A 14,665-nucleotide genomic window follows, 5' to 3' on the forward strand; every position below is an offset into this window, starting at 1 on the left:
CCTTACAGAGATAGATAAGGGATAGCCAGCTTCCTTCACCCAAGAGATTGATGCTCTCTGTTCTTGTTGTGGCCGGAGGAGGTTGATGCTAGAGGAAATGTCCATAGCTGCTCAGTGACTTCATCAGGGTTCGGCAGGTGCCTCTACAGGTCCTCCTTTCCTCTAGTTTCAGCCTGATGACTCCCATGCATGTTTATGGTAAAGACAGAAGGCAGTTTGGAAGAAGCAGCAGAGGCATTTTAGCCCTTACATCATCTTTCCTTCTACAGAGGGGAGAGTACTGCTATTGTAAGGGATTGAGAGAACCAGACACCATTCTGTTGCTTATGGACTACCAGTTGCCCAGCTCAGAGATATTTACTCTTCGTTTACAACAGAGTAATCAAAGCTTAAAATGAGAACTTTGCACAATGCTATTCAGTTAAAAAAGGAAAAAGTGGAAAGTCAACAGGTGTAGCAGACAAATTTGTTAGAATGAATTCATACACCTCAATCTGCAAATATTTCAGGCACTTTACAGTTCGCCTCTATAAAAATTAGTTACCCTTATGGAAGTTGGAGCTAAAGTTAGCTCTTTTGTTACCCCCTGCTTAAACTATAGCCGGGTTCAGATTCATTCTTATAAATTTGTCTGTCCCTACAGGATTCCTATTTTTTTCCAGTGCTGCTTTAATCCTACCCAGTGTCTATGGCTAAGCAGGGAACTCTGCTTTTCTGAGTTCCACTTATAAGCACTAGCTGCAGTGCTTCACTGTGAAGATGATATATCAGATTAGACATAGAGTCTTCTTTGGAGATCACTCATAGCTGAGTAAGATTGTCTTCGATAAACACAGTTTTAACAATGAGTCCATAAGTGACTGTGGAGGCCAATTCTGGATCCACATGTCCTTCCACAGTGGGGACATTGGCTTCTGGGCAGGAGTTTATCACATTGAGGGTTTGCCAAGCATGCCTTCCTCTTAGCATGTTTCTCCCTTGCATCCTGAGTTTGAGTGTCTTCAAAGACATAGAGTATAATACTGTGTTCCACATACTGATTTAGATCCAGCATTCTCATGAGCAGAACTCCATTCATGGAATGCTACTGCTAGAGGAGGAACCCATTTTTTCCAGTTCCACCTTCCTTCCTCAACCCCCTGAAAAGCTGAATCTCTGGGACAGTTATGGGGACTGCAAGGGGAAGGGGAAATCAGGAAATATCATTTACCCAACTTCTTCCAGTGAGCCTTTGCAGGATCTCAGTAGTCCCTCCACAAATGGAAAAGCTTATCTATTAATGGAAAGGACACACTGGATTCAACATGTTGTAGAAATTATTAATAATAATAATAATAATAATAATAATAGAAATGTACGTTGTAAATACTGCAATTCACATTGGCTGAACAGGAAAAGGGACTTCTGAGTTTTTTCTCTGGATATGTAGCCACTCTTGTTTCAGGACCAGCTTTATTTCAGAACTGCTTCCATACTGTGTTAGGAGGAGCCACCTGTTTTGCTTGTTCGCAATATTGATGTTTATTGTTTTTCAACACAGGATTCCCTTGTGGTTTTTTTTTTTTTAGCAACAAGCAAAAACCTTTAAAAGAGGAGAGAGAAAAAGATTTCCTAAGACACTTATAATGGACTCATTTGTACAATCCAGTTTGAGAGTAGGTTAAAAAAATGTTGATTTTTTTAATATAAAAAAGACAAAACTCAGAGGTTTAGGAGAGTATCCTAGAAGAAAGTCATACTACAGTTTTACAGATTTGACTTAATTCCTGCTTCAACCACAATATTTCAGTCCTAGTTTCTTACCCTCAAAAGGGGTAATGCAGTTTTCCCTGCTTGACTTGCACATGGCACTGCTAGGCCAGACTGGGCACAGTTTACTGCACTGAGACCCAGGCAAGAATAGCCTGCTGACACTGGGGACAAGATGTTGATGGCAGTCGTTGCAGCTCACTTGCTTTCCATAATTGGGCAGGAACCAGGTCCTTTCCCTTTGTGGGGTGACGGTTGTGGGGTTTGCATGGATTAGGATCACTGTGTGGATTCCTACTGAATAATGAGAGGTGGCACGATGGTCAGGGAAGAAGCTTTTTTATGAAAACCTGAAGGAAAGGGCTGCTTTTGAACTATTATGGCAGAAGAGGATTGCTTAAAAACTTAAATGACATAGTCAAGGAGTCTCAAGCATCTGAGCTATGCACCTCAGATTCATGTGATCATCACTTTGTTGAGGGCACTGGAAAATGGCACAGGAGCTTCAGCAGACCCTGGCCATCATGAAGGGTTCTATCCCAGCCCTTCTGATCTTCTCAGAAGACTAATCCTGAGGCTCTTTCTCCTTTTTTTATCTTCTCAGTAGCTCATTCAGAGAAGAAACGCCTTAGGAAGCCAAGTAAGCGGCTTCTGGAATATGCAGAAGAATATGATCACATATTTGCACCTAAGAAAAAGAAGAGGAGCCAGGAGCCATTTCGGAAGGTGGGTATGAAACAAAGAAACAGGTATAGGCACCCGCCAGAAATTGGGAAACTGTCATCTTGGTAGTTTTCTTTTTTTTAAATAGGGTTTTTAAAACTAGAACTGGGATCCAACATGTGTGTATGCTTTGGGGGCAGGGTAGTGGAATTCCACTTCTGGCTGAGGCCCCTTCCATCACATGCAAATGCCACCTGAGAAATTGCCTCAAACTTTAGGAGTAGCTTATCAGAGGGCAGGTGGGTGATTAAACAAAGGAACCCCAAAGAACTCTGGTGCTTTTTTGGAATGCTGCAGGTGACTCTAAGACAGGGCAGAAGCTTAGTGTTAGAGACTCTTGCTTTCCATGCAGAAGGTCCCATGTTCAGTCCCTGGCATCTGAGAATGTCCCCTGTCTGAAACCCTGGAGAGCCACTGCCAGTCAGTGTGGACCAAATTGCGCTAGATGAACCTATTGTCCAGTTCCATACAGAGAGCAGCTTCCTATGTTCCTTCCCAAGGATCCTAGCCATTATGAGCCAAGTTTTTTGAAACAAAAAGTACAGACATCTCAACAATTCCACCCCACTTTTATATACCTTCATGTTGTCTCGGAATGAGCAAAGTGATTGAAGGAAAAACAGAAGTGCCTGGCTGGGCCTTGGACTATGGCTTTGGCTCTTGCTTTTCTTTGACTTTCTTTTTTGCTCCAGATGGGTTGGCTTTGAAGCACACACATCAGCCAGGATTGTTGTTGCTAGTGTTGTAGTGGACCTTGGTTATCTGCCTCAAGAACATCATGCTTAACCTTTATGCTACAGATTCCTGTAGTACTTTGAATTACAAAGCATATAATTTAAAAAGATATATATATTCCTGGTCATGACTGAAATAAGCAGGTTTTGCTTTATGATTTCAATTCATCACTGTTTCTTACTTCAGTTGTGAGAAGGGCTATACCTTGAATAGGTTTCTTTTTTAAATGAAGGCTCAATAAATAAATAACTATAGTGCATTTTCAATATTAGAAACATCGTATTTCATCAGTGCACATACATAACTTAACTATGGGTTATACAGCTGCCAATGAAAACAGCATCCCCATAGGCTAGTTGTCCCTCACTCCCCAGTGATGTCTAGTGATTCTCACTCAGTGGCATGAAGTCATCAGGCTATTCATTTTCCCAACCTTGTCAAACTGTACCCAGCGATGGTCTGTCGGGCAAACACTGCAACTGATGGCATGGGCTGGTGTTACTTGCGGGGAGGGAAGCTAGACAAAGGCAAGCCATTTTCAGCAGCAGCACCATTACTTACACTGTGTATTTTGTAAAATAAAAACTTGGTTGTGTGTGCTTGCGTAAAATGCCAAAGATGTGCCAAAGCACAGCCAAAGATGACCAGTTTTCTTCTCCTTGTTTTTCACCTGCTGCAGAAATGTAGCCATACTTCCGAGTAGCTGTATGCTCCCCATTAGCCTTTTCTTCATGTATTGGTTGGACCAGGATCTTGAGTATTTTCTGTTTATGTCTGGCTGCTAATAGGCAAGTTCTCTAGAGAAGTCTGAAATAAAACAGGATTGCAGCACTGGCAAGCAAGCTCGTAACAAACATCTAGAAAAGAAGCCTTTGGATTCAGTTTCGTCTGCTTCTTCGTCTAAAGAGTCTCCTCCCGTTCTTGAAGCTGAGCGGTCTTTGTCAGATGAGCCCGACTCCCATGCCATGGAACCAAGATCAGAAATGCCAGTTTTGACATTGTCATCACCAAATGTTTTGGAAGGTGCTGCTGCTGCTGCTTCTCCTTTGCAGGGAGAGAGACAGTTAATGAAGTCAGGTAAGACTTGTGTATCATTAGCATCTTCACCAGAAATAAGCTCTAGTTACTAGAAACAAAACAGGTGTCTTGTTCCTTGGCCCTTGATTCCTATTTCCTGATTCTAGTCCCAATTAACTTTATACTATACTGTACTATACTATACTATACTATACTATACTGAAATGTTTAAACGTTTCTTTGATTATCCTTGAATCTTGCCACCATACTTGCTATCCTCTCCTGCCACACACTTTGAGAACCACACACAATATGCCATTGCTCTTTGGTCTGGACCTGAAGCTTTTGGCGCTGTCTCTCACAAGGATGGAGGTGGGGGATAATACATGATACTGAAGTTTTTGTTCCCCGTGAGATCTAAATAGCAAAAAGGAGGATTTTTTTATTATTAAATAAATAAACTACAGGTCTTTAGGCTTCCAAGCTCCTGATGTCTTAGATCTCCAAGTGGCTTATTACACTAAAAATATACAAAGCCAAGACAAAACCGCAAAATTTTAAAGCTCAAAACATAAAATTTTAAGCCACAAGAATTTTCAACCTCGGAAAATTACCGTATTTTTCGCCCTATAGGACGCACTTTTTCCCCTCCAAAAATGAAGGGGAAATGTGTGTGCGTCCTATGGGGCGAGTGCAGGCTTTCGCTGAAACCTGGAGAGCGAGAGGGCTCTCACTCTCCAGGTTTCAGGAAGCTATCCGCAAGCCTTGCGAGCCCGGCAGGAGTTCCCGCCGGGCTCGCAAGGCTTGCGGGCGGCAGCCTGCAGCCTGAAGCACGGGGCACGCTCCGGAGCGCACCCCGGGCTTCGGGCAGATATCGGGCAGCCCCACAAGCTCGGGGGACAGCGGGGAGGCGGAGCGCCGCCATCCCGCTATTCCCCGACCTGGTTTGGAGGCTGGCGCTGGGGAGAAGCTTGCTTCTCCCCATCGCCAGCCCCACAAGCTCAGGGGACAGCGGGGAGGCGCAGCGCCGCCATCCCGCTGTTCCCCGAACTGGTTTGTAGGCTGCCAGCCCCACAAGCTCGGGGGACAGATATCCGCAAGCCTAGGGAGACCGGGGCGACTTCCCGCCGGGCTCCCTAGGCTTGCGGATAGCAGCCTGTTCTGGGGGCTGGGGTCGGGGGAAGCTCGGGCATCCCCCTCCCCAGCCCCGCACCTGGGGGGAAATAATTTTTTTCCCCTTTATTTCCCCCCAAAAAAACTAGGTGCGTCCTGTGGGCCAGTGCACCCTATGGGGCAAAAAATACGGTAAAACAAGTTAGCTATAGTTGGGGCTTGCTGGGTTTTACATCCTTCTTAAATTATGGTGCCCAGAATTGGACACAGTATTCCAGGTGTGGTCTGACCAAGACAGAATAGAGTGGTACTATTACTTCCCTTGACCCGGACACTATACTTCTGTTGATGCAGCCTATAATAGCATTAGGGGTTTTTTTGCTGCTGCATCACACTGTTGACTCATGTAAAGCTTGTGATCCACCAAGACCCCTATATTCTTTTCACATGTACTGCTAGTAAGCCAGGTGTCCTCCATCCTATATTTGTGCATCAGTTCTTCTTGCAGAACCTTTCATTTGTCCCTACTGAAAATCATTTTGTTAGCTTGCGAACAGTTCTCTGATCTGTTAAGGTAATTTTGAATTCTGATTCTGTCTTCTGTGGCATTAGCTACCCCTCCCAGTTTTGTTATTTCTTGGTTTGGGGCAGATGAGGTACAACAAACAGTACTGGTGTTATTATACTGATTCTTACTTGGTGCTGATAAAACTAGTTTGTTTCTAGTGAGGAAAATTCATTTTTATTGTAGGGAGTTTTGAGAGTAAGCGCCAGAGGAAACCAACAAAAAAGCTGTTGGAATCCAATGATTTGGATACTGCATTCATACCAAAGAGAGAGTGGACTTCCATAAAGAAGGTAAGTTCCTTCCTTCTGCTTCAAATGTTACCAAAGATCTGCTATGCTCCTGAATGTAAAATTATTTCATCTGCAGAGTTTTTGATCGGCCTTCATTAGGTACCAAAGGGTACCTAATAGAAGCACTCAGTAAAAAATAGTAGTGATAATCAGAGCTTAGCCTATAAAGTTCTTGTTGCACTTTCTTTTCAAAAAGCTGTCATTGTCCAAACTGAGAGAACATTAGGCCCATAAGCCTTTGAATCTATGGCTCTTTTACAATGACCAGAGTCATGCTGTCAAACATATGCACATATCTCATTATTTTCAGTTGGAAGTCTGTAGGAGTTCTTTTTACTAGAGAGTGCACTCTTTCAACAAATTGACAGTGGATTGGCTGGCTGTGAAGAGAAGAAATTCTCTGATGTACAAAATATCTCTCTGTGTGAGCACGCATGTGTTTTAAAGTAACGTAAGCACCTGCTGGAACTCCAAACCAGGACTCTTCTCCAAAGACTCTTCCTGTGCTAGAGATCAGGCCTTTTCTATAGGAAATTATGGTTTTGAACCCCTTTGTTAAAATGTATCCAAACAGAGTCCTTAGAAGATTTTTTAATTTACAGTCGTACCTTGGAAGTCGACTGGAATCCGTTCGACTTCCAAAATATTCGAAAACCAAACCACAGTTTTTGATTGGCTGTAGGAAGCTCCTGCAGCCAATCAGAAGCCGCAGAAGCCCCTTTGGATGTTCACATTCCAAAAGAATGTTTGCAAACCGGAACAATCACTTCCGGGTTTGCGGCGTTTGTAATTCAGGACTTAATTTCAGTTTGTTCTGTAAAACCTGTTGTGATATGGACAACAATAGAATGTTTGTTCTACATTTTATGAAAATTGAATTCAACTTGTTTTTCTTTTTGTAAAACTGTTAAAACAACCACATCCAATATGAAAATGCAATAATCATTTGTTTATGTATTGAAGCATTTATGTCCTATCTTTCTCACAATAACAAAAGTTAATCCATCTGTTGATAAAAATTAAACAGTAACTATTAAACAATAAAACCAGCCCCACACACACAAAAGAAGAATTTTGCAGCAGAGCAGACATTAAGAGCAAAACCCGTTTGTTAAAGGAAAAAGCCAAATTTTGACTGCAAAAAATCACAGAAGTGTTGATTTGGAAGAAACTCCAACAGTTGCCTAGTCCAAATGCTTGCAACACAGGAATCATGGCTAAAGAATCCCTGACAGATTGCCATTCAACCTTTGTTTTAAAATCCTCCAATGCTTGTCTGCATGCAAGAAGCAAAGAATGATGTACTCAGCAATCTGTGGGGCCTCAGGTGTTGAGAAAAACTCCTGAAAAGGCTGATACTAAAATAGGTGGTCCTTGGTATATTCCGGTTCCAAACCATTTAGTTAAATCTATTTTTGTGAACTGCCCTGAGATCTACGGATGAAGTGTAGTAGACAAAATAAAATACAGTGGTGCCCCGCAAGACGAATGCCTCGCAAGGCGGAAAACCCGCTAGACGAAAGGGTTTTCCGTTTTTGAGTTGCTTCGCAGGACGAATTTCCCTATGGGCTTGCTTAGCAAGACGAAAATGTGTTGCGAGTCTTGAGATTTTTTTTTCGCTCCCCCCCCTTTTTCTAAGCCGTTAAGAGCCTTTTAGCAGCTAAGCCGCTAAGCCTTTAATAGCCGCTAAACCGCTAATAGCGCTAATCCGCTAATAGGGTTGCTTCGCAAGACGAAAAACCTAGACGAAGACACTCGCGGAACGGATTAATTTCGTCTTGCGAGGCACCACTGTAAATAAATCTAAATAAATAAATGAATAAATAAATAATAAAGTGAAGCCACAGGCATTTGGCATTACTATTACTATAATTAATTATAGTAATAGTAATGCCATATGCCTGTGGTTTCAATTTATTTTCTTTTGCTGCTGCCTTCATGATAATTCATTAAATATATGATTATATTGCTGTAAGCTGCCTTGTGAATTGTAAAAATACAAAAGAAGGGTCTAAATATTTTGAACTGTGAAAATAGTATAATATGCTGCATTTAGTGGAGGCCCCTTTAGATTTGTTAGTCTCTTACTGTTTTTGTGAAAGTTACAATTTTTCTTCTGCTTCAGCTGTGCAGAAAGATTATTCAACAATTATAACTAAGTAAATATGATTCTTCCTACTTCTTGCTACCCAGAGGTTCAGACACTGGGCAATTGCCTCCCCATCCTTCTGATTATGGAAATTTGAGATGCTTCTTCTTCTTGTTGTTTGTCAATATGTTGAAGGTCGAATTGCCATTGATATGTGGCCAGGGAAACACATCTTGTTGTAGGCGTGCGAATTTGCTTGGTAAATTGTCCCTGTTGCTTGTTCGCAGTGTTCTGAGGCTGGTCCTTTGGATACTGAAATGTCTGAGTTGTACTCCACATCTCAGCTTCTGGACGCTGGTGAAGGTAGGTGGTGCTCCTGTTCTGTAGCATGAAGCTGGCAGTTTCCTGTGAGTGAACATTAATAATAAGCTAAGCAAGATTCTTCCGTCAGGTTACATAATCATCAGCCCATTGCAGTGTAAGCAGATATTTCCACATAGAGACCAAGTCATAAATGAACTGGGTCCAGATCAAAAAGAAGGAATTGCATCTTTGTCTAATAATAATAATAATAATGGTGGTAATAATAATAATAATAATAATAGTAATAATATATTATTTATACCCTGCCCATCTGGCTGGGTTTCTCCAGCCACTCTGGGCGGCTTCCAACCAAATATTAAAAACAATACAGCATCAAACATTAAAAACTTCCCTAAACAGTTGTCTTTTAAAAGTAAAATAGTTGCTTATTGTCTTGACATCTGCTGGGAGGGCATTCCACAGGGCAGGCGCCACTACCAAGAAGGCCCTCTGCCTGCTTCCCTGTAACCTCACTTCTCGCAGTGAAGGAACCACCAGAAGGCCATCGGCGCTGGACCTCAGTGTCTGGGCTGGACGATGGGGGTGGAGACACTCCTTCAGGTATACAGGACCGAGGCCGCTTAGGGCTTTATTAGTCAGAGTCAATTTAAAAAGGAAAACATACTGGAATTTGTGGCAGCAGTGAGTGTAGTGATGGAATCAGGAGCACTCCAAAGATGAAAAAGGTGTGTGGGGTGGATCTGGCCAGAAATCTGTTCAGACAACAGCGGAGTGATAAGAAACAACGTGAGACTCAAAGGTGTCCTTCGGCTTGCCTTTCTGAATTTTCAGTGCTCACCAACCACATTTTTCTTCATGATCATGAGGATGAGAAACTAGCTGTTAACCAAGGTTCTTAGACGCCAGTAACTCTGCTGTATGGTGTTCAAAGGGATACCTGGAACCACCCTGTTTATCAACTCGCTGGTACTTTCTTCCAACTTGTGGCATTTGGGTAATATGGAACAAGGGTGACTTTGTCTTATTTTTGTGAAAATATACTCAACAACACAATATGAATTTTCATTCTAAACTGTGTAGTCCTCAGGGGTTTGCAGACATTTATCTGGAATTGAATTACGGGTTAAGAATGGGTATGGTGTGTCCTACTCATCAGTGCTGAATTTTGGGGTTTAAAATTTGAGAGCCATAGTTGTCAGAATTACCTTAGGTGCAGTTATTTGCTTACAGTCTTGAAACATCTTCCTTGCTGCAGCTCCTGAAAAGGTTCCAGGCAAACAGAGAAGGCGAAAGCGGCAACGACGTACTTTTGCTTCAGCGCCATACAAGAAAGAAAAGGGTGAAGATGTACTGGGAGAAAATGCAAACTCTGAGGTACTTCTGGGCTTTGGATTCTGTAAAAGGATACATGTATGACGTCTTTTTGAAGTAGCATTATATTTTTAAAAATGCGTAAAACTATTGACTGTGTTGCAAAAGAAGGTATAAAAGACTTAGCAGCAAACAAAGGCCGGACTTCACAAGAGTATTGTGTATAAACTAGTAGCTCATGTTTAAAAGATTTGCGTTAACCTAAGTAATCATACACACATACATTTCTGTGCCGCTAAACCAAGAAAAATGTATTAATTATACATACAAACAACAATTCAAGGAACTTGTTCTCACAATGTGTATAAGGCCTGGAAAAACTCGCCGCAGCTACAAGCTGAATGTCACACCAACTGCCCTGAAACCCTTCAAAAAAACCCCTCCCCTATTCAGAAAGTGGTGTATATAAAATCAAAAGTAAAAACATAAAAAGGCAAAGTTCAGAAGCACATAAAACCAGGTTTTAGGGATATTGTTGTGATACTTACATGGTTGGGAGTCAGTTTTAGATTACAGTATACTGAAATTCACTGGACAATCGGCTTTAACATTTGAAACAGTATATTCTAAAGCATGTCTCTGTCATAGGCTTCCAATTTTACAATACTATATTTCCATGCACATACAGGATGTGGAAATGAAAGCTACACGTTTTGTACTTCACATACTGTGTTCTTTCCACAAGACCTAGTATGAAATTGCTTTTCTGCTCTGTGACACTTTCATGGAATAGAAATATATGCTCTTTTTCTCTGAAACCACTATACTACAGTCTTCTTGAACATCCACCAGTTGTTTGAAAGTATACGCCCACAACTTTTTCTTGGTTTAGCACTGACAGGAGGGTTTCTGTACATCAAGGTTTTATATATTTATTTAGTGGTTACATTTATAACCCATCCTTTTCTCACAGTGACCAACGTGTTCATATGAGCAGAAGAGTTGCACCTGCTTCTCTTAACACAGTCATTTGCAATTGTCCATTTGCATCTCATTATATAGTCTACACTGTTTGCTGAAGACACACTTCTGTACCCTGCCCTTTGACAGCTGAACATTTGTGTGATATTTGTGAGACCATCCCTATTATTCTTTGGTTTGGTTTGAGTTGCTTTATTTGATTTTGATATTGTATGATTTTATGCTTGCAACCTGTCATGGGATCTTGTGAAGGGGGGGTATGAAATCTAAGAAATCAATAGCATTGTGTCAGATACTGAGGTTGCGCCCTGGAGACAGTGTGGTGTAGTGGTTAGCGTGTTGGAGCAAGACCTGGGAGACGGGGGTTCTAGTCCCCACCCATGAAGCTCACTGGGTGACTTTGGACAAGTCGCTGTCTCTCAAATCTACCCAACCTCTCAGGGTGGTTGTGAGGATTAAATGGAGATGGGGAAAACCATGTATTGCTCTTGAGCAACTTGGAGGAAAGGCAGGATATAAATGTAATGAATAAATAATGGTTGTGGAGATTCCCAACAAAGGTGTTTAGGAAGTATACTGCCACAGGGCAGCAAAATAGTCATAGTCATGTGTTTTGTTAAAGTTCAGAATGTTTCTTTCCCTCAGTGAAACCTTAAAAGTGGAGAAGTGTGAGGAGAGTTAGCGCCACAGCATGAGGCACCTTCTGCAGGCAGAGTGATTAGGGCTAGAGGCGTTGCATGCAGCTCAGCAAGCAGGTTGGCAGAACACCCCTATGTATTGTACCCAAACTATAAGAGCAGCCCAGAGGAGGGGGTAAATGAAAGGGAGAATCTGACTGATCACAGTCTTTCCTTTTTTTTAAAGGGAGATAGGACTAATCATGGAACAGCTGGAAGCCCCAAGGAGACTATTGAGGAAGGGTCTGAAAATGACCATGGAGTGCCTTCATCCAAACGGATGCAGGGGGAGCGAGGAGGAGGAGCTGCTCTCAAGGAGAACGTGTGTCAGGTAAACGTCTGAAGTGCTTTGCTTGAATGCTGGTAATTGTGAAAATGACTTGAAGCAGCCAGACTACTTGGGGACAGGCCATGTTAGTAGGAACCAGATCTTTGCAGAGCTTGCATCCAATGCTTTTTTAAACTCTTGAGGTTTTTTTTTTTTAAATTTTGACATGAGGGCTTTCTGTCTACAACCCTTATTTTGTGTGCAGTCCCAGAACCATTTTGGGTAGACAGGAAGTGTGGGGGGTACAGGATTGCAAAAGTGTGCTTAAAGTGTGACTTGTAAGGAGCTTCTGAAGTAGTGTAAATCACTCGAAGTTCTAATGTTTGAGCCAAACAATTGGACCACAGCAGCTGTTGCTGAAAAGTACTTCTGAAAATGTGTTAGCTGTGGTTTAGTAGGTACGCATAAACTAGGATTCCCTACTCCCACCTCTATAATTTCAGCCCTTGACCATGCATTGTTTAATTCCTTTGCAGATCTGTGAAAAGCCAGGTGAATTGTTGCTCTGTGAAGCCCAGTGCTGTGGAGCTTTCCACCTGCAGTGCCTCGGGCTCTCAGAAATGCCCAAGGGCAAGTTTATCTGCACTGAGTGTTCCACAGGTATGAAACTGTACTCACTGATGGTGTGGCGAGCTCTCGGGTTGCTTTCAAATGTTGGAGCTTGTTGAAAGCAAATGGCTTTGCAGCATGGAGCAGAATGGCTCTGCTGTTTACCAGGCTGGAGCAATCCTGGTTTTGTATGTTGTTGCCTCTAGCCATGGTGACTGCTTGTAACTCCCCCCCCACCCCCCCCCCCGCTGCTGTTCAGGACTCTTGCACCTTCTGTTCTTTGATTGTGTTTCTTCTACTTTGCTGCCCTCTCCTATTAGGGGTCCACACGTGTTTTGTATGCAAGAACAGTGGAGAAAACGTCAAGCGGTGCTTGCTTCCCTTATGTGGGAAGTACTATCATGAAGAGTGCATACAGAAGTACCCTCCCACAGTCATGCAGAACAAGGGCTTTCGCTGCTCACTGCACATCTGCATGACTTGCCATGCAGCCAACCCAGCAAATGTCTCCGCATCTAAAGGTACAGTAACCTTTTCTTGTGCCCAGAATGGAAGTGCATTTCTACATTCATTTTAACTGTGTTTACAATTCATTGGTGTTTCCCCCCCTGTTCTTGGATATTTTAAAGGTGGGGTTGGTGTCTAAAACTTGAATCTTAAAAAATGATTTTTTTCCAGATTTTATTATTATTAAGAAAATGTAATTCCAATATATTTCTCTGCTAGGTCGCTTGATGCGCTGTGTCCGATGTCCTGTTGCATACCACTCGAATGATTTCTGCCTCGCTGCTGGGACTGTGATCCTTGCTTCCAACAGCATGATTTGCCCAAATCATTTTAGCCCTCGAAGGGGCTGCAGAAACCATGAGCATGTAAATGTCAGCTGGTGCTTTGTTTGTTCAGAAGGTAAGACGCTTTGTGCTGGGCCTGGTACGTTATGAGTGTTGCCATGTTTTGAATGAGTACAAGCATAGGAGGATGTTGTTGAAGAAGTGAGGGGGCAGCCTAATCTATCAGCTCTTTACCACAACATAATACAAATGATCACGATGCTGTCCTTTGTCTAAGTGAAACATATTGCCGGACTGAGGTATACAGTCAGGATCATCTCTGGCCGGCCCTACTTTGGACTTAAGGGAGAGGGAAGCAGCCAAAAGAAGGCAATGGGCCTTCCATAGAATGCAGTACAGTGGTACCTCGGGTTAAGAACTTAATTTGTTCTGGAGGTCTGTTCTTAACCTGAAACTGTTCTTAACCTGAGGTACCACTTTAGCTAATGGGGCCTCCCGCTGCTGCCGCACTGCCACCACGTGATTTCTGTTCTCATCCTGAGGCAAGGTTCTTAACCCAAGGTACTATTTCTGGGTTAGCGGAGTCTGCAATCTGAAGTGTCTGTAACCTGAGGTACCACTGTATCTAAAGGCAGTGGTCATGTTAGTGGGATGGGCCACAGTCATAAAGCCACTAAAAAAAAATGTAATATATATGTTTGCTAAGCTTGCTGACATAGCAGGGACAGCAAATGAGACTGAATATGGGGCTGAAGCCCTTCTTCCATAGAGCTTAGGGCCGTATACATGATTGACTTCCTCCTTTTCACCATCCCCCTTTCTGTGAGCGAAGACTGGCCTAACTGCCTCCTTGTCATATATAACACCTCAGACGAAGTAGTGGAAAAAAGTAAATGTTGTGGCAAGTAGATACAATTGGGTTTAGTACTGACATATTGTATTGGCTTTGACACAGTTGAGACCTTCACAATAAAATTGATACCGGGGGGTGTGTGAAATTAACCTTATTCTGGAGACCAGCACAACCCTCTTTTGACCCATTTTCCATTTAAAGAACTGAAGTGGGATTTGAGGTCTGGATAGGATGAACTCCCCTTTTAATGTGATGCTGTTCATGGGTGTTCCTGTGGTTCTGTCCCTGACATACCTGCCTTTCTTTCTCACAGGTGGAAGCCTTCTGTGCTGTGAATCCTGCCCTGCCGCATTCCACAGGGAGTGTCTGAACATTGACATGCCAGAGGGGAGCTGGTACTGTAACGACTGCAAAGCTGGCAAGAAGCCACACTACAAGGAGGTGGTCTGGGTTAAAGTGGGACGTTACAGGTGAGAGTGAAAGAAGGCAAATTCTGTTATATTTAAAAGATTTCAGTTGTCTCTTGTGAAAGCTTGTTGCTACTGCTCAGTTTTGTTTTGCTAATGT

The 14,665-nt window shown here is 42.6% G+C and overlaps 1 protein-coding gene across 16 annotated transcripts in view; it reads left to right on the forward strand.

Moving 5' to 3' along the window:
• Positions 1-14,665, forward strand: part of NSD1 (nuclear receptor binding SET domain protein 1) — a 66,528-nt gene that overhangs the window by 36,816 nt on the left and 15,047 nt on the right. For 13 of the 16 annotated variants that reach the window (XM_080987640.1, XM_080987653.1, XM_080987652.1 and 10 more), the window contains 10 exons: positions 2,354-2,475; positions 3,996-4,284; positions 6,089-6,195; positions 8,572-8,647; positions 9,864-9,982; positions 11,765-11,908; positions 12,382-12,505; positions 12,775-12,975; positions 13,181-13,360; positions 14,412-14,568. In XM_080987640.1, the coding sequence (XP_080843766.1) occupies positions 2,354-2,475; positions 3,996-4,284; positions 6,089-6,195; positions 8,572-8,647; positions 9,864-9,982; positions 11,765-11,908; positions 12,382-12,505; positions 12,775-12,975; positions 13,181-13,360; positions 14,412-14,568 (1,519 nt within the window). The remainder of the gene's footprint in view (positions 1-2,353; positions 2,476-3,995; positions 4,285-6,088; positions 6,196-8,571; positions 8,648-9,863; positions 9,983-11,764; positions 11,909-12,381; positions 12,506-12,774; positions 12,976-13,180; positions 13,361-14,411; positions 14,569-14,665) is intronic. The other 3 variants (XM_080987648.1, XM_080987642.1, XM_080987644.1) reach the window with 1 other exon arrangement.

The sequence above is a fragment of the Podarcis pityusensis genome (assembly GCF_964106645.2).
Source record: "Podarcis pityusensis genome assembly, chromosome: 2".
Taxonomy (NCBI): domain Eukaryota; kingdom Metazoa; phylum Chordata; class Lepidosauria; order Squamata; family Lacertidae; genus Podarcis; species Podarcis pityusensis.